Source organism: Pseudonaja textilis, chromosome 13 (genome assembly GCF_049901715.1).
Source record: "Pseudonaja textilis isolate UNSWEBS1 chromosome 13, rPseTex1.2, whole genome shotgun sequence".
NCBI lineage: Eukaryota > Metazoa > Chordata > Lepidosauria > Squamata > Elapidae > Pseudonaja > Pseudonaja textilis.
This window is the reverse complement of record NC_142002.1, coordinates 20,861,697-20,886,523: the sequence shown is the minus strand read 5'-3', so window position 1 is coordinate 20,886,523 and position 24,827 is coordinate 20,861,697. Positions and strand designations below refer to the sequence as shown.

At 58.0% G+C, this 24,827-nt stretch overlaps 1 protein-coding gene and 1 long non-coding RNA gene across 6 annotated transcripts in view; one reads left to right on the top strand and one right to left on the bottom strand.

The window, feature by feature from the left end:
- Positions 1-834: 834 nt before the first annotated feature.
- LOC148124745 (uncharacterized) lies at positions 835-7,911 on the top strand. 2 transcript variants are annotated; one of them, XR_015745163.1, is made up of 3 exons: positions 835-968; positions 1,245-1,357; positions 7,708-7,911. It is a non-coding gene; the product is annotated as an uncharacterized LOC148124745 (long non-coding RNA). The 2 variants fall into 2 exon arrangements; XR_015745164.1 differs by lacking the exons at positions 835-968; positions 1,245-1,357 and adding an exon at positions 3,275-3,390.
- Positions 7,912-15,225: 7,314 nt separating this feature from the next.
- Positions 15,226-24,827, bottom strand: part of TLN2 (talin 2) — an 80,455-nt gene continuing 70,853 nt past the window's right edge. For all 4 annotated transcript variants that reach the window (XM_087941947.1, XM_087941950.1, XM_087941949.1 and 1 more), the window contains exons 46-57: positions 23,988-24,171; positions 23,533-23,658; positions 22,659-22,775; positions 22,113-22,298; positions 20,837-20,944; positions 20,514-20,619; positions 19,044-19,168; positions 17,777-17,902; positions 17,032-17,094; positions 16,614-16,796; positions 16,343-16,468; positions 15,226-16,031 (exon numbers count right to left, since the gene is read on the bottom strand). In XM_087941947.1, the coding sequence (XP_087798073.1) occupies positions 15,903-16,031; positions 16,343-16,468; positions 16,614-16,796; positions 17,032-17,094; positions 17,777-17,902; positions 19,044-19,168; positions 20,514-20,619; positions 20,837-20,944; positions 22,113-22,298; positions 22,659-22,775; positions 23,533-23,658; positions 23,988-24,171 (1,579 nt within the window). In that variant the 3' untranslated portion in view covers positions 15,226-15,902. The remainder of the gene's footprint in view (positions 16,032-16,342; positions 16,469-16,613; positions 16,797-17,031; positions 17,095-17,776; positions 17,903-19,043; positions 19,169-20,513; positions 20,620-20,836; positions 20,945-22,112; positions 22,299-22,658; positions 22,776-23,532; positions 23,659-23,987; positions 24,172-24,827) is intronic.

Below are 24,827 nucleotides of genomic sequence, written 5' to 3'. Positions count from 1 at the left end.
GGCTCCGCGGCGGCCGCGGGCGGATAAGTACCCTCGCGGGGCGGGGGGCGCCGCATTCCGCCGGGCAGCCAATGCTTTTTGGGAAAGGGCCCGCGCGCGCCGCCCCTCCGCCCGCGCCGCCCGCGCCCGCCCCGCCTGCCCTCGCCGATGCCTAAAGAAGGGCAGGGCGGCGGCGGCGGCGGCGGCGGCGGAGGCCTCCCTCGCAGGGCGGGCGCTCCCGCGGTTGCCGGCCGGAGCTCGGGGGACGGAGCGGGGGGTGGGGGCGAGCGAGCGCCGCCTTGGGCAGAGGCAGCCTCCCGGGGGCCGCATCCCCGTCGCCAGCCGGTTCCTCCTCCGGCGCCCACCCAGGAACGGCAGCTCCGCTTGGGGGGCAGGAGGGAGGCGGCGGCCGGGCGCTGCCACGGGGGTCCGGGGGCTGGGGGGGCGAGGCTCCCTCCGGGAGAGGCTCAAGTCGGGCGAAGCCCCGGCCGGCTCTGCTCGGGGAAAGGGGCGAGCCAGGAGGGGCAGCAGCGCCCGCCCCGAATGCCCCCCGGCCGCTCCGGATGCCCAGGCAGGGGAGCGCGAGGCGGAGGCCAAGCTTCCCACTTGCACCCACGGCGGCGCCGGGTGCTGGCCGCTTCCCTTCACGAGCGAGCCGTGCCTCCACTTCAGCTGGGCTGGCTGGCCGGCTGCCACTACCGGGGCTTTCTAAGGCAGCACTCGGGGAATGCGATCACTTTAAGGTGTGTGGACTTCAACGCCCGGCGTGCTGGCTGGGAATTCTGGGAGTTGGAGTCCGCAGATCTTAAAGCAGCCAACTTGGAAGAAACACACCTCTAACTAACCTCGTGCCACCTGAGCTGCTCACTCACCGGCCCAACAGCCGGTTCCCAGGTCGACGCCCTGAGCCCCAGCAGCCCAGCCCCTCTCTCTCAGCCAGTGCAGCTCTCGGCTAAGCGAGCCAGGCTCTATGCCAGCCCCGGGCCAAGGTGGGCGAGTGCGGATTCTGGGCACCAGGAAGCAGCCCGGGATCCCTTACCTCTCTCTCCCTGCCCAAACGGGCCCCTTTCCCCGCCTGCCTGGCGGTGCCATTTGGACGGCATCCTCTGTGACCCACAGCAGCCTTTCCCCAGTGCCCCCACCTGTTTTCTTCCGCGGAGTCAGAAGGCGCTTTCACAAACTGCTCTCAACCCGGAAAAAACGGTTGTAACTTTAAGATTGATCCTCAGAGGAGTTAATTATCTTTCTGCCTAATGATTTTGCAGGCATCCTCTCTGCCCGGAAGGCAAAAAGGCCAAAACATTTACTCATTCTGGGTTGCGACAGGAAGTCTCCTCAGAGAACAATTGTCTGGATCTGCATAAGGAGGCAGGGGAAGGTGTGTTTGTTAGAGGTTACTAAATTATGTGTTATTCAATGTAGGCTTTGTAAGTCCCAAGGGAGTGTGTGTGAATTCCTTGTTTAGGTCCCCACAGCAGTTCGATCCTTGATGGTGCCAAAAACCTGGATTTGGGCTAGAAGAGACAGGGGCCTCCCCGGCGGTCTTAGGCCCCTTACCAGTGCAGGACAAGGGGCGAGCTGGGCTTCCCATCTGCAGGGAGCGCCGGCTCTCAGATTCCCCGGAGCAATTCCCCGGGGCGATCCTCTCTGCCGTTGCACTAGCTTTCAGCTGTGCAAAATACAAGAGGGATAATCGGGATAGTGGACCCCTGGGAGATCCGGAGCCTGCAAACAAGGTTGAGAACCTCAAACAAACATCCCATTAAGGGAGCAACCGGTGACTTCCAGGATGTTGCCGAAGTGAAATGGATGCACCTGAGTCACGGGGGGGGGGCCATGCTCAACATGGGCTGTGTGTGTGTGTGTGTTTCCTTTCCAACTGGCCAGGTGGGCAGCACAGTCAGGTATGCCTCAGTCTACCTGGAAGGATCACTGTGGAGAATGGAGGGTGGGAAATAATGGTGACGCAAAGCCGCTGGCAGGGATGGGGGGAGAGGGAGGTCCAGGGAGCAGAAGAAAACAAGCTTTGTCCGGTTTTCCTTTCCTGCCCCCCAATTCCAGCTGTGCCAGAGGCAGCCACGGACGTGTCCCTCAAGATGGGAAAACAGAAGTGGATCCCAGGGACGATTCAGTGCACGAGGGCTAATCCTGCTCCCGAGAAACATTCACCCCCAAACCGGTGCAGCAGGAGGGCAGGATCCGTCCTCCCAGTAAACGGACGCCGGCCCAGGACCGTCAGCCACCGGGTGGGTCTTCCCGTGGCCTCGATCCACGGCTTCTCTGGAGGCTGCGCCTTGGACCTCCGTGCTCTTTTTAAGTCTTCCATGGAAAAGTCCTTAAGCGGGAGACGTGCCCAGCGCCTCCCAAAAGCAGCACAAGGAGCCTCTGCCCCCCGGCCTTCCTTCCACCACGCGATGCTGAGCAGCCCCTTTCAAACGCCAGTGCTGGGGGGAGGGGAGGGGGGGGGCTTCAGAGCTCCGCTCTCTGCCCCCCTCCAAAGCCAACAATTGCTGCAGCCAGCCAGGCCAGGGAGCAGCTCTCCCTCCCTCCCTCCGATGCTTCTGGGCGAAAAGGCCCTTTTGGCAGCCTGCAGAAGCCGCATCCGGTTTGGCCTCCCTTCCATCCTGCTCAGGCAAGGAGGTTCTCTGCAGCTGGGGACAAACGGGGACCTGACCGGGTCTGGGGAGGCTGCTCCGAAGGCCACGGGCTCCGGCCCTCCAGGCTTGCTGATGTTGGTCCATGAAGGTCACAAGAAGGCTTGCAGAAAGGCCTCTGAGAGGCAGCTGTGGCCGAGGGGCCAGGAGACCAAGGCTGCTCCATCCAGAGACCGCGGCAGCTGCTCCCTCTCTCCGTCGAGTGGGGTCCCCTGTGTGAAGGGGACCCCACACCTCAACTCTTTGTGGCGTGGGAAGTCCCATCCCCACTTGGGAAGATCCTCACCTGCCCAGACCTGGGAGGCAGCTGTGCCCAGGTGGCTCTGCCCCTCGCCTGTCCCGTATCCTCCCTGGTGGTGCAGCCAGACATCCTGCTGCTGCCGGGACGGGCAGGTTCCACCAGTTCTGGGCCAAGGTTTTTCCAACTGACTAAGCATTTTGTGTTGGTCTTGGCCCGTGACTGCTTTTAAAGACCCAACCATGGCTTGTGGGCTGCTCCCACCAGGCCCGTGACCGGGACCCATGAATGCAGGTGGGAGAGCGGAAAAGCGGGACGAATAATCCCATGAACACCCCACCAGCCCTTTCCTTGCCTCGTGGGCGAAGGTGATGGAGAACAAGCCAGCTTCTCCGGCTTTCTTGGCTGCGTCCCACGCTCAAGAGGATCCCAGTCCTTAAAAGGCCAATAAATCCATCTGCACGGGGGGAGATTCGGCAAGGAGCCGCTCGGCGAGTCCCTGAAATCTCAAAGCTGACTGTAAGGATGACCAAAGGATTGTGCCAGGATTAGCCAGGGCAGGGAGAGGCAGGTCAGCGTCCTAAACCAGGAAAGGCTCTGATCACAAGGAGGGGGGGTCAGCCGGCCTTCTCCACCTTCTGTCCCCAGAAAACAGCCAGTCTGGGAGGCCTCCTGGGCCCAGAGGGGACAGTCTTGGAACCCGGGTGTCCTCGGACCCTTCAGAGGGGCCTGGCATTCGGTTCAGAGGCTCGGCCAGCAACCTCTGGCCTCCATGGATGGAGGGATGGAACGAGGGCCTTTCTCCAGGCCGCCTCTCTGGCTTTCCCCCTCTCCTCCCCCCGGCCCATTTATTTGAACGAAGGGATGGAGGGAACAGGAAGGATGGTGCAGAAAAACCCAGGTGCGAAGTGGGGATTCCCTCGGGGTGACCCTCACACCCCTCGGAATACCAAATGCTCCCCCCTCCCTGAAAGCCCAACCAGCCTCCTCTTCCTGGGGAGGAAAGCTGGGTCCCTCTTTGCACAGGCTGCCCCCTCCCCCTGCCCCCCCCCCAGGTGATGGGGTTAATTGCAGAGAAAAGCGGGCAGACTTCTGGGAGGGCAGACGCAGAAGCGCCCAGAGGGCATTGGAGGGGCCAAGTCAGCAGGGGCCTCCCGGGTTCTGCTGGAGGGCCATCCGGGTGACCCGGCTGGGTGAAAAATGTGTACTGCTTGGCCCATCCCCAAGCAATTTGGTCAAGGGGTCTGGGCTCAAGTCTGGGCAAAGCTCTGGGCAAACCTCGTCCAGCCAACCATGTTCCCCAAAGACGCCTCCTTCTTGCCTGTTAAGTTTCTTGGGGATATTTATAGCCCAGCTCGGCGCACCTGCCCAAGGCTGTAACTCAAGAGGGCGGCTCAGATGCCAAGGCGAGGAGGGCAGAGCAGCAGCAGGACGCTGAGCCTGGCCCTGAAGTCAGCCGTGGGTGGGCTTGGGAGGTGCCCTTCGCAAGGAGGCCCTTCTCTTTGGCCAGGCAGGGGAGCTGCGGCAGGCGCCTTAGATCGCCTGCCCAGGACTTCACCCGCAGCACCAAAGCTTCCGGGGAAAACGGCGCTGGTCGCGCCACGCAAGGCCCAGAACACTTTCATTTGGGCTCTCCTGCCTCTGGGGCTCCAGCTCAGGCAAAGGGATTAGGTTGCAAGCTTCTAAAGAGGCCAAGGAGCTCAAGATGTCCTCTTTGGAAGATCAAGGGCCAGCAGCCCAGGGCTCCTTCTTCAGCCTCCTCTCGAGAAGATGGCGGCCTGGCAGAATAAATAATTTGGAGATATTGACCGTGATATTCGGTTCTTTGCTGGAAGCAGCCGGCCCAGGTGGATCCTACCCTGAGCGTTTCCCTTCTAATCCTTCCCTTCTGCAAAGCAATCAGCATCTCAGGGTCTCTTGGGGGTCCCAAGGGAGAGAACCAAGGAAGAGGTTTGTGGGGGCTGCTGCCCTGGGCACCCCTGAGCAGGGGGAACCAGCAGCAGGGAGGCCCCGACCCCTTTGCAACTGTCTGACCTTCTTCTGCCTGCACTGCCTGTAACCCACCTTGTTCAAAAACGAAACGCATCACCTGCCATTTTCATTATGCACATCTGGACGAGGATGCTTCATTGCTCGGCTATCTGGCAGGTCCGTTTCTAAACTCCGCCAAGATTTCACAGACGGGAAGCAAGTGGAACCATCTGCTCTGCTCCCTGACAGACGGTCTCCTTTCCCTGCTCAGAAGAGACCTGGAGGTCTTTCTTTCCTAAAGCGGGACCAGGGGACCCGAGCGTGAAACGGTGAAGGAGCCGGGTGAAGGGAGCAGCCACCCGAGAGGCCTGGAGGACAGCCGGTGGCCTAAGCTGGCCTAGGTGCCTTCAGGTGGGGCCAAACGATGCCCACCATGGCCCCTGGGGGCCAAGCCTTCCACAACCCAGCCCTGCCCTGGAGCTCCCGGCCTTCGTTTCTCCCAGGCTTCCATCCCAGGAACCTCCCTGGCGTAGGGCATAGTGAGAAGGCGAGGAAGATCCCACTCTCTTCCTGCTACACGAACTCAGGAGTTTCTTCCCTTCTGAGCTCAGCAGAGTCCTTTGGGGAACTTGGCCCTGAGAATTGTGAAGTTGACTTCTGCCACTAATAGAATATGTGTCACCCTTGGGAATGTATTTTTCCCGAAGAGAGTTTTACTTGTGACGGAAAGAATGGGCTGCACATTTCAGGTTTCCAAATCTGACTTTCTGATTAATGAGGGGCCCTTGGCACTCCTGCCACCACCTCTCCTCATTGGGGTTCTAACAAGGGCCGTCAAAAGAGCCGCCGTGTGGCTGGCCAAGCAGGCAGGGCATCCGGGAAGTTTTAACGGTGGTGTGTCCAAATGTTTAACGCCACCATCCCCTCTCCCACCCCTCACTCCGAGGGATCTGCCAAGGAGAGCTGGCAGTGCGAGGCTACGGGTGGCAGCTGAATCTCAAAGCCTTACAACGGGCTTCAGGGCTGCCAGTTAACAGGCCGTGGCAGCTGGAAGCCAGGGAGCAGGTCCATTTCGTCACCCTCTATTTTCGCCTCCATTGACCCTCTAGGACGATGAGCAGAGTAAACAATGGATCTCCCACAATAGCTTTGTGTCTGGCCTGACTCAGAGCCTGGTGGTTTCACAAGGGTGACATCAGCTTCAGTTGACTTTCCTTCACGTCAGGCGGCAGGTCACCGAAGGAGCAGGAATCCAGAAGGAAGAGGATGGGTTTCGTTTTTTTCTGGAGGCCCAGACAAAACCAGCTGCCTGCTGGGGCTTGAACTGGGTGAGCGGATCAAGGTGTCATGAAGAATCAAGAAGTTCTTGGGTGTGTCAGTCTGTAAACGCGACGACCGGCTATGATGGAGGGGAGGTCAGGCAGAGTCCAGCCGTTGCTCAAGCCAGGATTCACGTCTGGTCTGGAAGGACATGACGTGTCTCCTTCCCTGAACCCTGGAGAAGCAGCACCGAGGGGTTCCCCGATAAAGTCGGGCTATTTTCATCTCCATTTGGGTGGAAATCCTCTTAGGAATCTTCTGAGGAACAAATTCCCTGTGTCCTGAGGGATCCCCTTGAAAGTGGATTTCTCCTTTGATGGTTATCTACTTGGAATTAAATTGGAGGAAGAACAAGTTAAAGAAACAATGATTGCCTGGGGGAGGAATTTTGGATATGGGATAGATCTAGATAAATGGCAAAAATTATGGTCTTGGAATTATAAATTGACAATGTCGGTAGCGTATAAAGAGAACGTGTACAAGGAGTTTTACAGGTGGCACTTACCCCCAGCACGAATAGCAAGGATGATTACGAACAAATCGGAGAGATGTTGGAAGCGTCATCAGATACATGGATCATATTATCATATGTGGTGGACGTGTGTGGAAGCTATGAGATACTGGACTAAGATTCATACATGGCTTGAAAAAATGAAAAAACCAGCATATAGACTTGAAACCAGAGATATTTTTATTGGGCATTTTGCCTGAAGAATACAGTAGAGAATTGATGTTTGATTATAAATGTGTTAACAGCAGCTAGAATTGCATTTGCTAGAAATTGGAAAAGTGAAAAAATTCCAATAGAGGAAAAGGTGATTGAGAAAATGACGGAATGTGCAGAAATGAGTAAATTAAAATTAGCAATTAGAGAGCAAGAAGATAAAGAACATTATAAAATTTGGGATTTATTTTAGCAATGGTTTGATAATAGAGACGTAAACTATGTTACAAAAAGGAATAGTATAATATGTAAGATAATACGATGTAATGATATTATATTATTGAACATAATGAAATGAATTGTATGTTCCCAGATTTGTTAAAACTCAGATTTGCTCAATAAGAACTATGTAAATTTATAGTTGAGCCTAATAATGATATAATAATAATACAATATAATATAATACGTATAGTTGACTTATGTAATATGAAGGTATGTTTGGAAAGGGAAGACTGTTGACATTGTGACATGGCACGAAAGAAATGTACCAACCGACACGCTGTATTTTGGAAGATGGTTTTATGTTGATGTTTTATGTTTGTGTTTGTTAGTCTTTGTCTAAAAAAAAAAAAAGTTTACAAAAAAGAAAAGAAAATGGATTTCTCCCAAAATGAGGCTCATAACAGATAACAGATAATCAGAGTTGGAAGGGATCTTGCAGGTCATCTAGTCCAACCCCCTGCCCAAGCAGGAGATCCTACACCATTTCTGACAAATGGCAATCCAATCTCTTCTTGAAAGCTTCCAGCAATGAAGCTCCCACAACTTCTGTTCCATGGGTGGATTGTTCTCATTGTCTAAAAATTTCTCCTTATTTCCAGGTTAAACGGAAGAACCCTTGGAGCAAAATGGAAGAAAATGGAAAGAGCCCCTGAGGGCAACATGGTTGAAGTTTTGGCTGATGCACGGGTTTCAGTCCACTGAGCTAACTGGCTTTGATCCAGTCACGCAATGGAGCCCTGAGTGGGAGGAGAGGCTGTAATCCAAATGATCCTTCAATTAATAAAGTTTCCTCATTATTATTATTATTATTATTTTTAAATACTCTGTAGTGTGATTGTGATGTGGTGTTTGGGGCCCTGTGCTGGAGTAGCTTTCAAATTTCATTGTAATGCAATGACAGTAAAGGTATTCTGTTCTGTTCTACGTTTGTGCTGGTCTCAGAAACGGCCTCTTCCTTTGAGGGCAAAGCAGCGCTGCCAGGGGACGTGGCCGCTTCTGGCTGGATCGGTGTGCTTGGGAGTCATCGGTCTGGGCCCTCATGCTCCCGTTCAAGCGAGAGCAGTTGGCCTCTCACTATCTTGAGGGCGTGTTGAGTCACACGAATGCCTACAAGCAGCCTTGACACGCTTGTGTTCTTCCCCCTCCACAGGGAGCATCTGCTCCTCTGAAACCAGAACCGTGGGGACAAGGAAAGTGGCAAACGGAGAGGATCAGCCCTGGAGAGCTACCCGAGCTGATGGGAGCTTCAGGACAGGCAGCCGCCTGAAGGACGATGCACCAGTTCCCGCCCGAGGCTGTCCTCGGCATTTCTGCCCCAGAGGAGAAGCAGGAAGGAGGGAAGGACGGTGAGGCATTCAAGGCCAAGTAACTTCTGATGCCTCCTTTGCTCAGACTTCCCCGGAAGAGAAAGCGTGAGCAGGTTCTTCTTTGCACATCCGGGCCAATAGTTACTTGCCAGTTGGGAGTTAAAAATCTAACCCACCATCTATATTTGAAGAAGCGACGTGGCCAAAGATGAAGAATTGGCCCAAGCCATGAAATTAAAGTGAGGAGAGCCAGACAGTGACCTAAAATATGCAGGAAGGACTAGTCACTCTTTTAAAAAGAGGCTGATGGCCAAGAAATCCTTTGCTAAGGAATATCTCGTTAACGGTCCAGCTGTTTGCTTCTGGTGTTATTTTCATAATTCTGTCATTCCGAGCAGACAGGGAGCATTTTTGAGTGATAAAAAAACCAGCTGCTTGGGAACAACCAAGGGGAATGAATGTCAAGGACACCCGTGAAAAGCACCCATAAAAGAAAACGAGGAGCGCAAACAAATAGGGAAGGTAGCCGGAGAAAAATGTTAACTATGACTGGCTGTGACCAAAATGTTCGGAATATCCTGAATGCATCATTAAGCTTGGAATTCTTTCCCCCGAGTCGCGGCGATGCCTTTAAAAGGAGATCGGGCGCATTCACAAAGGTGGGGGCTCTTGAGGGACCCCATCCACCCTCTGAGTTGCGGGTAGCTCCCTCCAAGTCCTCAGACGCAGGAGAGGGGCATCCGCCCTGCCCCAAGGTCTCCCGGGCTCATCTCCTCCACGGGTTCAGGAAGGTTGGGGTGGCCAGAAAGGAACCGCCGGGAGGTTTTGGGCATCACCGGGGGTCTTGGTCAAGATACGCCCTGCCTGGCCAATAGGGCTACCCTCGTCTCCCTCACTCCAAGCGGACAAATAAGACACCGACACAAAAGAGCAGAGCACCGCAACCACCCGGCCACATCCGGGCCAAGGTGAGGCTGGAAGGCATTTCCCCTCTTCCGTTCTTCAAACCTCAATTGCCAGATGCGCCACCATCCCATGCAGCCTTTCCTCCATCTGTGACGGGGGTTTGGCCCCTGACGGTGAGCAGCCAGGCTGACTCACTGGAAAGCGGAGTGAAAAGGGCCCCAATCACTTCCTCCCGTGAACTTCTACTGACTCCCTGTCCGTCCAGCCGGGCTGGAGATGGATGGAAACCACCCTTGCGCAAAGCTCTGCTTTATTGCTTAAGACATCCAGCAGATCCCGAACCCTGCAGGGACGGCCTGGGGGTCTTCAGAGCATTTCTCAACCTCAGCAAGGGGTGGACTTCAACTCCCAGAATTCCCCAGCCAGCCACTCTGGGCAAAATTGCTGCCGTTGAAAAACCCTGAAGGTCTTTCTGCAGTTCAGCTGATGGTTTCCAGCAGTGGATGGAGACTCCCTTTCTCTCTGAGAGCCTCCTAACCAGGAGGAATGGCTTCCTCGACAGATCCAGGGAACCTCCCGAAAACATGACCCAAAGGCCTGTGTGGATGGGCGATTGTGGGGGAGGAGCCCTTCACAACTGGAGGGGACCAGGCTGAGCATTCTTTACCTGTATTGTTCACATTTGCCCCCAAAGGTCAGAGCAACCACACAAGGGTTCTCTCTGCTCCTCCCGGGGGCCCATCCGACCAGGGAGAGCAGCCCCCTCTGACCCCTCTGAATGCACACAGCGGGATAGGATTTCAAGAACAGCCCAAAATAAAGTATGTGTAAAGAGCCGAGCTCCGGTTTAGGAAGGAACTCTCCGCTGACGTCGGAATAGTCGGGGCAACTCAAACGGAGGCGCAACCAACGGAGGGAGCACAGAAAGAGCAGAACGGGACCGACTCGGGCAAGAGGGGAGCCCGCCTGGTTGGGCCGTCAGTGCCCCCCGTCCCAGGGCCCCCAGCTTGGCCCTCTCCAGATCTGCTGGGCTGCCTGTCACCCTTGGCTCACACAGCTCACCAAGCCACCACGTTGGGTCTCTTGCTTTTGCTCTCGCTACGTTTTTGCTACCCATACTAGACGTTTGCCAATGCTGGAATATGGCATGTGTGAACCTGGTCCGTTATGGCCAGCTCAATAAACCAAGGCTTAAGTTGATGTGCAAGAGTATTACGCCCGACCGTCTGCGTGAATGGGAGTTGCAATCCATCCCCTTGAGTGGGTGCCGGCTGGAGATGCCTCCACTGTGCTTGATCCTCCCGTCCACTCAAGACGGAACAGGAGGCGGGGGAGAGCCCTCCGCCCAGGCAGAGAGGGGCTGGTGACCAAATATTCCTGGGCTACGCTGTGGAGGGGGCCAGGAGGTCAAGATCCCCAAGAGCCCAGCGGTCCTGTGCTGGGAAGCAGAGGAGACGCAGAAGACGATGTCTTCCCATTGGAACGGAGCCCTTGTGGGTCCACAGGCCTTCGGTCAAAGCCTGGCCACCCTTGTGGTTCCAAAAGGTGAAAGTCGCCCAGGGGCGCATCCACCTTTCCTTCTCCAGGGCTAGACAGACCTTTGCAACTACACTCAAGGTTTCCTCCTTGGATGAAAACCGAAGTGCACTTAGGCGTCTACTCTGGGGCCGGGGGCGTCCTCTGCTGGAGCAACAGGGTAGTGCCCAAGGTCCCCAAACCCTCAGCTTGGGGTGCCAACACACTTGTCTGGACAAACACCCAGAAGGCAGCCCCTTCCGGCAACTTCATGGGCTCAGGCCTCACTGGGCTCACGAAGAGAACCTCATGGGGGACAAGGGGGCCGCTTCAACCACGTGGCCAGATGGTTTTACTACGCGGCCTGAGGACTCTCAAGCCCATGTGGCAGGAAAAGCTGGGAGCTGCTGGGAATCTCTGCCCTGGGCATCGCGCAGGCTCCCCCAGAGAGCAAAAGCCAGACCTCCCTCTGGGACGGCAGGAGAGGTTGGGTGGGGGGCACCTCCTGCTTCCTCCCTTCTGCTGAAGGCAGCGGGGGGGGGTCTCCCTCCGGCCTTTGAGGCCCACCTGAGAACCGAAGGTCCCAACAGATGTTCTCCAGATGGTCCAAGTGGACCAAGCCAAGCCCGGATTCCTTTCCCGTCATCACCTGGCCCTGCCTTCCCCTTGATCAAAACAGGCAAAAACGCCACCCCAGGGCGGATCCAGCAGATCCTGTGCTTGGTTAAGCCAAGTTGCCTTATGGAACAGCTGCCTGTGAGATCATCCCTGACTCCCTTCCCCCCCCAAAAAAACCCCTGCAATTAATGGATGACATCACCCTACCTGCAGCCACCTCCTCAGCTGCCATAGAAGGGCAGCACTGGGCTCCCAGGGCTCAGCAGCCGCAGCCGAAGGCCCTGGGGGGGGCGGGGGGGGGGGCAGGCCTTTTCGGCTAATGGAGCCTTCCTTATTAAGCTTCTGCCCTTTCCTTGCGGGCCTTTATTTGGGGGGGGCATTATTGTCCCCCAAGGTTGGAATAAACCTGCAGAGATGGCTCAGGGCTTCAGGCAGTTCCGCGCAGGTGGAAAAGGGGCAGAAAAAAACGGGGAGAAGGGCCTTCAATTCCCGCCCGGAGCCCCCGTGGCTGAAGCCTTTCCCCCCCCCCTTTTAGGCCAAAGGTGGCCCGAGGAGGGAAAGGGGGAGGGGGGGGAGACCCTCCCTGCCATAAGGGAGGGGGAGGGGGCACGGAGAAAGGGAAGGTCTCCCCTGCAGCTGGAAAGCCAAACCATCCAAACTGAGCCCTGGGGGTGGGTTGGTGGGGAGGGGGGGGGGCTGCGTTGGCACCGGAGCTTCCCAGGCGAAACGGCTGCAACTCTGGAGCTGGATGTCAACAAGGAGGCAATTCGAGGCGTTTCCGGATTTTGTGGTTTGGCAGGAAAGGCTGAAGCCCCCCTTGGCTGGGAGGGAGGGGGCCAGGTCTTCCCGCTGGGAGGGGGCACTTCCATGTTTTGACAAGGGCGAAGGTGAATCACGTCATCGCTGGAAAATGTGCTCGGGGCGGCCGCCTCCTGCCTTTCCCAGGGCTTCAGTCAGCCCCTAGCTGGAGTGGGGGGGTCCTGGGGGCCCCGGTCTCCCCGCTGCCCCTTTGCAGAAAGGGAGGGCTGGGTTTAATTCTGCACCGTCTTTGCATCAGAGGGGCCTGAATCTGGCCCTCCCCACCCCAGACCCCCTTGCGGGCTGTGAGTCATGGGGCAGGACGCTGAGGCTGAGCACCCTGGATCCTCTTCCTCCTGGATCTCCTCTGGGGACGCCCTTTGGACCACAGCGGGTCCTGCCGCCACTTGAATCCTGTCCCTCCGGCCTCCTCCGGGGATGCACCCCAGACCTGATGACCAGGCTTGACCGCAGGGAGGACGGTCATCGCTAGGAGAGGCCATAAAACTGGCCCTGCCTCTGAGGAAGGGGCAATCTGAGGAAGGGACGTCCTGTCAACTAGCTGCCTGGCCTCCCTCCCTCCCTCCCTGCCCATGTTAAAAACCAGCCCTGCCCCACCTTTTCTGACCCCCCCTCCCTCTCCGAGCCGCCCCCTTGAGAAGACGGAAAGCAGGACATCTGCCCTGAGCCCCTCTGGAATGTGGGCCTGAGGCGAAGGCCCCCCCGGAGAGAGGCGCACGGGAGCAAAATACCCTAATATGGAGCGGATCGCACTGCCCCCCCCTCCCCTCCTCTGCCCCCCGCAGTCTCTGCTCTGTGTCTTGGTGACTGGGGGGGCACTCGTACTCCTGCCAAGCTGCCTTTGCATTCAGTGAACACAGAACCGCCCCGAAGACAGGCACCCAGGTGGAGGAGGGGCAGTTCCTGGGGTGGGGGTGGGGTGGCAGTCAAAAGGGCAACCTCTGGGCATCGCCAACTCCTTGGCGACAGATGCCCGAGCCCAGGAGAGCTTGAGGAAGGGGCTCCGAGGGGTTTCCCTCCCCATCTTCGAAGAGAGGAGCTTGATTTGGAAACTGAATGGTGAGCTCCTGCCGCCCCCCCCACCAAACCCCGTCCTGCCCCCTTTCTGCTCCTGGGGGAGCCAGGCCCCCCGGAGAGGGCTGTGCCCCACAGCCTGGCCAGGTGTGGGGGGCTTCCTGGCTGGCCTGGGAGATGCCGGTCCAGAAAGCCGTAATTCCCTTGTATCGCAAGGGAGGATCAATTTCCGTCTTAAAAAGGACCCCGGAGGGGGGGGAAACCAAGCCTTTTCGGGCCCTCTCCGAGGGGGGGCGGCAATTTATGCGCAGGGCAACGGACGTGGGGGGAGCCTTTTGTGCTCTCAACCCGAGGGCAGTGCAGCACCCTCCAGCCTGGCTGCACGGGCAGATGCCCTTTGGATCTTCTGGCTCCTGCGATGCTTCCAGGGTGAAGAACAAGGAGGACGACTGAGAGCGGCCTTCAACCCCGAGACCGAGGAGGTTTCGGCACCGAACCTGGGAAGGGAGGCAGGCAACCCTTTTGTGAACGTGCCAGGGGAGGGAGGAGGAAACTTTGGGTGCCAGGAAAAGAAAAAAGAAAGATTCCCCCCTCCTCTTTCAAACCCACCCAACCTGGAGCACCACAGACGGTGACAACTCCGCTCAGGAATGCCCCTCGGCCAGCCACAAAAATGCCAAGCATTTCTGAATTCCTGCACTTGGAAGGCGGCTCACTCAGTTTCCCTGCGCTGGGCAGTTGCCTTGCCAAATATGCCGGGAATGCGCAGCCTCCTTTTCGGCTTATTCCCTTTTCCTCCTCCGAAGGACGGATCCGACGGGCAGCTCAAAATTTGGACCGTTCCCCAACAAGAGACAGATTCCTTGGGCGTCCAGTCACACGCAAGAACACCGTCTATTCTGCTCTGTCCTCCTCACCCTAGTTGGTTTTCTTTTCCTCTGATCGGCGTCTTGGCCTGGAGGCTCTTCGGGACAAAGATTTGGCCTCTCGATGCCTCAGAGCCTCAACAGACACGGGGCTCATGGGTGACTCTTCCACCTTGACGCCCGCACTCCCTGCCGCAGCAGCGCTCACACGGCCCTTCCATGCTGGACTGACCTTCCTCCTAATAAAGAATCCAGGAATTTGCTTAAAAACATCTACTTCTTCAAGGGCAGCCCAATGTAGTAGCCAAAAGGGGGAGCCACATGGACACAAACGAGGCATCGCTGCTTCCCTCAGCACCATTACACACGACGAACACGAATTTAACACAAATGCAACAAGCTTCAAGGCTCCCCACGGGGTGGACCCTGTTCTTCTCCTGCGCAAGGCAAGCTCCTTGCCCCAAGGATGCCCAACTGAAGTGGGGTGCACAACCTTTTAGAAAACAATCCCCCAAAGCACACGCAACGGACAGAACTGCTGCTGGGGGTTCACAAGAGCAGCGCAGGAAGGAGCGACTTGGTTCAAAATTTTATGTAGGCTCCATACAAAACAGCTTGGTGGGCCCGATAAAGAGGCTACATACAGTGTAACACCGAGAGCGCGCATTGTTTTGGCCAGTGCCCGTCTCCCTTTGGGTGGGCGAGCCCCTCTCCCAGGAGCCTCAGCTGCACCCAGATGTTTCAGTTGAGAGGCAGGCCCACTGGAAAAATGCAGCCTGGCTTTATTGTTCAGGGGTTAAATACGTTAAAGACGGGGGGGGGGCCCTCTGCAATTCCTAAAACCAGCGTCCGACTCCCTTAGCGAAACTTGGGAAATAAAAAGGAAGACCAATACGCACGTTACTAGTCCTCGCGGGTTCATCCAGTTGGAACTCGCAGCCCAAGGGCAGCCCTAGCAGACACCATGTGGTGCCCCCCCCCCCAGGTCTAAATCCACCCCTTGTGCGCAGCAGTGAACGATTTAGACACGGACCAGGTCAGACACCCACAAAACAAAGTCTCCACAAAAACAAGAGGGAAAAACGGTTGTGTTTAATGCTGAGAAGTTGTGTTTGGTGCCCGCTGCTCCGGAGGAAAACGGGCGAGTGGGCACCGCATCGCTCCGAAGGCAGGATTACTCTAACTCCCGGTGGGGGTGCAGGAGGGGCTGCTTGTCCACAGTGTGCTGAACCGAGTACTTTTAGTGCAAAAGGGTCCTTGTGGGAGGAAGGCTCCTCCGTTTGTGACAGCGTCTCGTAACACCGGCAGAGACCCCGCGGCCCCCAACTCCGAGGGGGCGGCTTCCCGCCAGGGCCGAAGACTCCTCCCGCCTGTTTGCCCTCATGATACCAAAGTCCTTCACGCCAGTCAGAGAGGATAACAATAAATAGATCAATACTTCAGGATATGAGATAATACTGACTTGATCCCCCCGGTTGCCCGGGGCGAGGTCTTTTTTCTCCTGAGATGCAAGAAACGAAGGCCGGGGAAGGGGGGTGGGGGCACAGGGTACCCCAACATCGTACCACGGGGTGGGCTTGCCAAGAGGCTGCGGCCGAAGCGTTCGCTCTTCTCACGCAGCCCAGACTTTGGCAAGGGCTTGGCGGTGTCTCTGCAGCATGACCCCTCCACCTGTCCCCCCCAAATCCCCCCGCCCCCCACCCCCCCCGTGCTTGGCTCACGGTCTTCCCAGCGAGACCCGGCAGGCGTTTAGCCTTCCTCTTCCCGCAGTTCGCTCGGGAGGAACTTGTACTGCTGCTGGCGGATCTGGGCCAGCTTCTTCCGGGCCTCCTCCAGTTCCCGCTCCTTCTTCAGCATCTCCTCCTGGGCTGCGATGATCTGGGGGAGCCGCAAGGCAAGGGCGGTGCTACCAAAGCTCCAGGTATGGAAAAGACCAATTCACACAACCCCCCCACGAGAAGCAGCTGGACGGGGAGGACTTCGGGTCCCGCTGCCCTCACCCGCTGCCCCTTCCCTCACCCCAGGCGGAGGAGGGGCGCCTTCCTTCCTGCAGGAGGAGGAGCTGCTCTCTGCCAGGTCCAGCGCCTGCCCAGGTGAGCGAACAGACTCAACCCCCCCCCCCTCAACCCCAGAAGAAACGGGGGAGGGGGCCGCAGGGGAGCGGCTGTGCACGGAGGGAGCGGGCTCACCTGAGCAATGCCCCCCACAAACTTGGTCTTCACCACCACATCGTCGTCATCCGCCTTCCCAAAGGCCGCCTTCTGGGCCGCCCTGACCAGGTTGTCCGACGCCCGTTTCACGGCATTGCCTGCCACCTGTGGGCGGAGAGCAGACCCCCCTCAGCGGAAGGCCTGTCACTCAGACGCCGCGTAACCCGAAGGGCCGCATCTGCTTGTGAGGGGAGAGCCTGATTCAAGGGCCCCCTCCCCCTCCGTTCGGGAAGCCCCCCCGCCCGCTCACCTGCAGCCTCCTCATGGCCTCGGAGTCCTGGTCCGCCTTCACTTTGCAAGCCACCAGCAGCTGAGCTGTGGAAGCGGCCACTTGCTTGGCCGAGGAGATGAGCTTCTCCTCGCTGGCGTGGCCTTGGACCGAGGCGTTGGCCGCCTCGCAGAGGTTGCTGGTGGCGGCTGCCACCATCCGGGCCTGTGGAGGACACCCAAAGAGGCCCCAGCTGAGCCTGGAGCTGGGCCGCGGGTCCCTCCGATCCGGTCAACGGAGGACTGGGACTCCCTCCTGATTTTTCGGTTCAACTCTTCGTGGAGGTTTTTTTATCCAGATTTCTCGGGGGGACCACCCCACCCCCAAGAGGACCCCTCCAAGCCCAAGCAGTTGAGGGGGGAATCTTCCAGAATGAATGAAGATCTCGGAAGAGACTCACCGCAGAAACCAGCCCCTGAGACCACTGACCATCATCGGCGGCGTTGGCAGGAATGGCCCCCACCTGCAGGCCCAAATTGAAAAAGGCCTTCAAAGCATTTCAAAGCGGGGGGGTAACGTTCTAAAATGCAATTATTTGGGGAGTAAAACGGAAAGGCGGGTGGTTTTGTTTTGCTTTCTCAAGCCTCCTGCCGCTTGGAAGTTGGGTGGAAGTCAACCGTTCCGGCATTCCCCATTCTGGGCGTTGAAATCCACCCGTTGTCAAGTTGCCAAGGTCGAGACGCTGCTCTGAAGAACCCTTTGTCTTCGGGAGAGTATTGAACCGCCCACTGGGGCACTGCCCAACCCTCAAAGCCAGGGGTCTCCAACCGTGGCGACTTTAACCCTGGAGGACTTCAATTCCCAGAATTCCCCAGCCAGCAAAGCTCAAAGCCACTCCCGTGCTTCCTTGTTTTCTCCCTCTGGGTTTGCTCTGGGTTTGGGTTTTCCAGTCACATTAAGCTGCAAACGCAGACCTGCCTTTGGATCGTCCCCGTTTCAGGAAGCCAGCCAGCCGGCCGGGATGTTTTACCATTACAGCTGAGAAAGTCACGAAGTAGAAATATACGCGGCCAGGATTTGCTGGGCAGAAAAGGTGCGATAGGAAATGCTCAGAAGGCCTGGGGGGGGGAGGGGAACAGACGGAGAGAGGGGCCAAACAGGCCCAGGGAGCTCCCCAGCGGTGGGTTGGGGGTCTGGTCACCCACCTTGCCTTGGGCGACCAGCTCCCGCTGGGCAGCAGAGGCCGACTTGACCAGGGCGCTGGTGGCCGCGGCGATGGACTTGGCTGCTTCCAGAATCTGTTCTTCGAAGTCGAGGGTCTCGTCCGCCTGCTGCAATCAGAGGAGAAGCCACTGACCGCCTGGCCCCGCTCTGCCCCCCCCCTTTTGTGCAGGCCAGGCAGGCCAGACCCCCCCCCCCTACGGAGGTCCAGCCGGTTGGAAGGTTGGAACGCAGAAGCAGAGAAACCAGAGGCCAACAGATGAAAACTAGGCCAAGAGCCGGCTGGGGTCCTTGCATGGCTCCCTCCCTCCCTCCTGTGCAACCTTTGTACCAGTCTGGGAGAGAGAGGGCGGGGGGGGTAGAAAACCCACCGGAAGACCCTGCAAAAATTCCTCAACCCCCCCTCTGCGGAATCTGTGACTGCCTCCTGCCGTGACGCCCGGAGACAAAGCGAGACACCGTAGGAATGTTTGATATATAGTTGGGCTAAATTACAACCTAATATATCAAACATATCACACAGAATCTCGCAGGACAGAAAAGGCACTCAGGTGGGGGTCAAGCGGAGGAGGGGAAGCCTGCTCAGTGGGGGGAGGCCCACCCTCCAGCGGCTGGAGCCCAGGGGGCCTGGGGGAAGGCCGCCTCCTCCTTCTCTGGCTGCCCCCAACAGCTCCTCGCCTGGAAGCCCCCAGGAGGTTTCCTGGCCTCTGGGATGGGCTCCCCAGGCGAGGAGGGGACGGTTTCTCCCCCCCCGACCCTCCCTCTCTCAAGGCCTTGGCAGCCTCCGGACCAACGCGGAGGAGCATCGGCTTCGCTTTCAACCGACCAGCGGAAGAGCTTCTCTGGGCAGCTTCCACGAGGGAGAGGAAGGGGCAGTGGGAGGTGGGCCAGGAGCCCCTCATGGGGGGCCTGTTCTGACCTGGCCAGTCTTGGGAAAGCAGCAGCCGTGGCCTGAGGGTGGTCCTCCCATGTGGCTAGGGGAGGCCTGAGGTGGCCGCCAGAAACAAGGCCCCGCGGACGTTTCCTCCCCACAGGCCTCTCTTGAGGGGCCAAGGTCTCCCCGCCTCAGCTGGGCCTCGGTGGGCGCAGACCCTGGCCAGGCCCCTCCCTCTTGGGGGTCCAAGAGACCCTCATCTCTCTCTCCCGCCAGCCCTTCAGGAGGGGGGAGCTTCTCCTTGGGGCCCTGCGTGCCTGCGTGCCTCCTTTCCCCAGGGGAGGGTCTCGGGGTCGCAGCCCCCGCTCTCCGCTCACCTTGGGCTTGGCCCTGGGCTTCAGCTGCTCCAGCTTCTTGGCGGCGGCTTCGATGGACGCAGCGGCTCCAAGTAATTCCGTCTCGGCAATCACGGTGGGGTCTTCGGGGTTGACCCATTCGGTACCTGGAGATTGCAGGGGACAATACCGGTTATTGCGGTCTGTTTTACAACAACCGTTGGATTTCCTCAGCCGGGAGACAGGCACCGCTTGTTTAGTAGCTTGTTTCACATCTTCTCGTGTGCCGCCTTGTTTATATCATGAAGTGTTGGACCTGATGATTCTTGACGAATGTTTCTTTTCTTTCATGTACACCGAGAGCATTTGCGCCAAGACAGATTCCTTGGGTGCCCAACCACACTTGGCCAACCAAGAACGCTACTCTATTCTATTGATTTGTTGTGTCACTGATACCTCTGGGCTTCTGTTTGCTACAATGTCCGCTCATTGACCATTTATAAGTAAAACAGGTCACCTTGGAGAGAGGCCCCCCCCAGGCCACGGCCCTCCACCCAAACTCAACCCCTGAATGCCACCAACCCCAACCTGGCTTCTTGGGCTTCCCAACCTGGCTAGTGGGAGTGACCAGGGCAAGGAGGCCGGCCAAGGGACAGGCTGGGTAGCCCGTAGCAGGGATGTGGGCGGGCAAGAAGCCCAGAAGAGACCCTCCCTAGTTTTCTGGGCTGTAAAGGAGGAGGGGGGAGAATTGCACAGCCAGAGCTGGAAGATCCTGTTAGTGGAACCTTACACCGAAGTAGCATTAGCTCATCTGGTCGGGTTTCCTGTCTAGTCTACTGATTAAGGCCGACACAAACCTGCAGCCCTGGGATTTCCTGCTGGTCTCCTTCCCAAGGTTGAAGCGGGTTTATGCTGTTCTAGACAAACCTGGGCAGTTTCTAGGCCTACATAAGGACGAGGAGATTATTCCTTTCCTCAGTGTAGCTCGGCCGGGAGAGCCCCAACCCTGCTGACTCCTGGGCAAGGCCCTTGTCTGGGGGTTTCCCCAGGGAGGGACAAAGGCCAGGAGCCTTTGGGTAGCAGCCCCTGGCCAGGCCAAGACCTCCCCTGCCCTTCCTCTCCTCTCCACAAGAGGCCAATGTCCACCATAAAACGTGCATACAAAAAAAATGCTTTCGATATTTCAAATAAATCGTCTTTCGTTTTGGGACTGTGGCTTGAGGCTCATGATTTAATTGGAGTAACTGCCGGAATCCTGACAGCCCATTTAGTTCCAACCCTACCGAGTTCTGAACTGTATCACTGGTTTCGTTTTACTATGGATCGTTCAACCAGCTTGGACTCCTGGCCTCCCCTCTCGTGCCATTTTTAAGAGCCGACGCTTGAGTTGGGAGCCCCAGCGGGACGGCCACGCAGCCGAAGCAGAGCCCCTTCCAAAGAGGCCGCCTTGCTGGAAGGCTGCAAGGTTTCGGGCCTTGCTCCGCCAGAATTCCCGCGGGAGAGAAAACGTACCTTTCATGGCTTCGGCAGATTGTATGAGCTCCGTCACAGCCGCCGCAACCCCCTTGGACAAGGCAGCCAGCAGGTGCTTCAGCTCGGCGCTGGGCTTCTGCAGGATCTGTGGGCACGGAGCCGGGGGAGAGACGTATTCGCCAAAGTGGCTTCCTTCGCACCTCCCCCTTTCTTCCCCTGTAAAATCTCCCTCCTCTGGATCTGGCCCAGCCAAAACCAGGCGTCGCGCAGGCAGCACGAAACACCTAACCCCCCCCGCTCCCCCCCCCCGATGCCAACGCAGAGCAGCATCCTCGGCAGGGCGGGGCGAAGGGGCTCCTTACCATCAGGACGTGTTCCAGGAGCTGCAGGTACGCCAAGGTGCACTCCGTGCCATAATGCAGGGCTCTCATCCGCACGTCTCCGCTGACATCCGGGTGGTAGGAGGCTTGCTGTGGGGCACAACATGGAGCCCTTCGGAGGGAGCCAAAGCCCCCGGCAGGGACGGGGAGCCACGGAGAAAGGTGCCCGCCCGGGGGGGGGGGCTTTGCGCAGCCTTGGGCACAGAAAGCGCTCAGAAAGGGGCCACCTTCCTCCGTAGCCGACGCTCAACTGATTTTGGGGGGGGTTCCCAGTCCTCCATGCTCCCCAAGAAATGAGCATTCCCCTCCCAGCCCCCTCCCCTGCAGGGGCGCTTCCCCTCCCAGGTGCCAAAGAGCCACCTTCCGCCGGAGGCCTTGAGAACCGAATCCGAAACGCTGCGTTGGGCTTTTGAGACCCCGAAGGGACTGAGGAGGTGAACTGTGTCTTCGGGTTGCCAGTCAAGATCCCCCCAGGGGCGGATCGGAGCCCCTCAGGCGAGGGAGATGCTCTGGGCCTGTGGGCTGCAGGAGGAGATGCCCCCTGTCCTGGTTCTCCCCCTCCCCCGAGAGCAAAGCCTGGCCAGAAGCGGCCGTTCAGCTGGTGAGCTTTGACCTCTGGCCTGCAGCTCGCACTCCCCGTCTCTTGGCCGGGGTGGGATGGAGTCCTTCCCAGGGTGGGGGCTGCTCCCAGTCTGTCTTTACTCCCCATTCCCCCCCAAACAAACCTCTTTGGGTCCTTGAGATGCCCCCACAATCACTGGTTCAGGCTCAAAACAAGAGATTCTGCCTCCAGTCACCTCACACTTAGACTCAAGCAACACACCCGCTTCCATACACCCCCAGCCAGCCTCTGAATCACCGCGTAGCCCCGCTTGTGTGGGCTCCCCAAAATAACCTTAATTGACTCCTCCAAACCCTCCACCCGTTTCTTTGCGGGCATCGCTTAAGCTCAAGAAGACGAGTCCGGTGGGGCATGGAGCCCCCCCGCCGCCGCCTTGTGCCCTGAATTGGGGGTGGGAGGGCGGCTGGGGGGGGGGAGTCGGCTGCCCTCTCTCCCCATCCCCGTCCCCAAAGAGGCCTCCGGTCTCCAGGAACTGGTCCAGCCCCCTTGAAAAGCTGCCCCAAACAAAACCACCTGGGAAACGAGGCGAACGCTTCTTCAACGCAACACACGGGACCCCCGGACGTGTTTTGGAGGCGCCCCCCCCTTCACGCCTTTCTGGAGCCCCGAGCAAGGAGAAGCCCTCGGGGGGTTCACCTTGCAGGCGGCCAGCATGTCGGCCACGGCTTTGCGGCTGAGGTTGGCCGTGGCGATCACATCCTCCTGCCGGCAGGAGTTCCCGGCTGCCACGGCTTTGGCCGTTGCCATGGTGATGCCTTTTGTCATCCGAATGGATTCTTCCGGGGAGCAGGACTTCTCGGGAACATCCTTGGACTGGAACACCTGCAGACACGGGGGGAGGCGAGGGGGGGGGAAAGGTAAGGCCCTGGAAATGCCAGGAAGCAGCCGGGGAGGCTCAACGCAAAGGGGGCCCTGGGAGGCCCCGATGGGCAAGGCAAGGACTCCGGCGCCCATCCCCCCCTGAAGAAAGCCAGCCCGGAGCTGCCAGGGGGGAACGGAGACCCTTCCTCTCCAAGGGCGGCCACACTGAGGCAGAGCTCTGAGCAAGGAGCCAGGGAAATGGTGGGGGGGGTTGTGGCGGCTCCAAGCTGCTCTGCTCCCTGACCCAATTAGAGGGAAGGACAGAAAAGCAGAGCCCTCCCCCTCCCCACCCCCCCACGAAGCGGCCCCTGCTTGGACTACCGTGAGCTCCTGCTTGATGTACTCTATGGTGGCCTCCAGGGCCCTTGTCCCACGGGTGGCCTCGTCCTCCACGGCCTTCACCGTCTTCAGGAGGGAGGTGACGTTGGTCACCATCACCTGGAAGGAAGCAAGGAAGGAAGGAAGGAAGGAAGGAAGGAAGGAAGGAAGGAAGGAAGGAAAGAAAACAGGGAGGGAGGAGAGAAGGAAGGAAGGAAGGAAGGAAGGAAGGAAGGAAGGAAGGAAGGAAGGAAGGAAGGAAGGAAGGGGGAAGGAAGGAAAACAGGGAGGGAGGGAGGGAGGGAGGGAGGAAGGAAGGAAGGAAGGAAGGAAGGAAGGAAGGAAGGAAGGAAGGAAGGAAGGAAGGAAGGAAAGGAGGTGTTGCTGCGGTCTCTCCCTCTGCAAGGCTGGGCCCATCCTCCCCGGGGGCCCAGTTTCGGCAGCAGGGTTTGGGCAACTGTGTGGGGGAGTCCAGCCCCACTGCAGAGGACGGCCAGCCGGCTGAGGGACCCCGGGGCAAGTCGGGAATCTCTCTTGGACCCTCAACAAGAGGCCTTTCTTCTGGAGCCCCCTTCTCTCCTGGGGGGCTGCAAGGGGGGAGCCACCTGGGAGCATCTCCCATTAGGTGGAAAGGCGCACGTGTCACCAAAGCCTCCGGGTCAAACTCACTACGGGTCTCCGGTCCCCGGGAGCCATGGGGCGGAGGGACCCTGAGCCGAACTGGGCCCTTCCCTGCAGCGCGTCCTCGGCAGACCTCAAAGCCGATTCCGGGGATTTGGGCAAAGGCAAGCGCCGGAGGCAGCACCTGAGGAAGCCGAGGCTCCGGGAGGCGACCTGGCCGAGACTTGCAAGGAAAACCAAACCCTTCCCCCCACACCTTGGCAGCGCCCTTGAGGTGGTACATGGATGGGTCGTCGGCTGGCTTGCTGGCGGCTCCTTTGGTGGCACCGATGAGGTCCGACAAGGCCTTCGCCACGTCCTTGATGGCATTGATTAGCACCACCTGTCAAAAACAGGGCCTGTGAGCGGCTTTGGACGTCCTCCAGGAGCCCCGTCCTCTGGGAGAGCCGCTGGAGGTCCTTTCAACGGCCAGATCTCTAATGAGACGGGGAGCTATACGCATTTGATCAATAGATATATATATCTGTACAAAAACAGAACAAATACCACCGACCTGCAGCTACTTGCAGGCTCCCAGACCCGGCCTCTGGTCGCCACTCTGCTGCAGAGACCTCTTGTCTGGCAAGGGGTCCTGGGGGATTCGGGGTTGACCCAGCCCCCCACCCCCGATCCTAGGACGGGGTCTCTCCCGTGACGCCTCTCCACCCGCACCTGCGTCTCAGGGTCATCCGAGCCAAGGCTGGCCGCTCCCAGTTTCACCACCTCTGCCAGTTGCGTGATGGTGCTGGCCGAAGACTGGGCCGCTTGGGCCAACTTCTCCTGGCTGGAGGCGGCTCCGGAGACGAGCAGCTTGGTGTCTTCCACCAAGGCCTTCGCGGTCTTTAGGATGTTTTCCCTGGGGAAAGGACGGGGGCGGAAGGAAGCGGGGCTGGCAGGAGCAGGCAGAATCAGGCAGCCCCTTCCCCCCACTCGGCAGAAACTGGCGCAAACACGCAAGAGCGGATTTTCCCCCTTTTTTATTAGCGCATTTCTGATTGATCGCCTCCTGCATCTGAATTCTCCTTTTGCATTCTACCTTTTAGCTTTGACCGCTTTGGATAGGCGACGTGAACTTAAAAAAAAACAAACCAATTATTTTGATTTGCACTCAGCTACAGTCACCAGTGCAGTGATTCCAAAAACGGTTACCGTAATTAACTTGGAAATTAGTTCTAAAGAGCGGACGCAGGTCCACGTCTTCTTTCTTAGCTCCTCCGGGTGTTGCTCTGAACAGGGTGTTGGGGTTTGGGGTGGCTTGTCTTACTTAAGAATTTATCTTTACAGACAAAGAATTTATCCTTTTTTTAAAGTTGTCTGCTGTTTAAAGGTGAAGGGGGGAAAAAAAAATCTCCTTTAGGCCAAAGGAAATTCAAATTATTTCCGAGTTTACTGATTTAAGACACAAGTTCCCTGTAGTCCAAAGATACCCTAGCCGAAATACAAAACAGTTCATTTGAATTTGGGGTCTTGAATAACATCACATTAATGCTACTATTAGGAATTGGGGGCGCA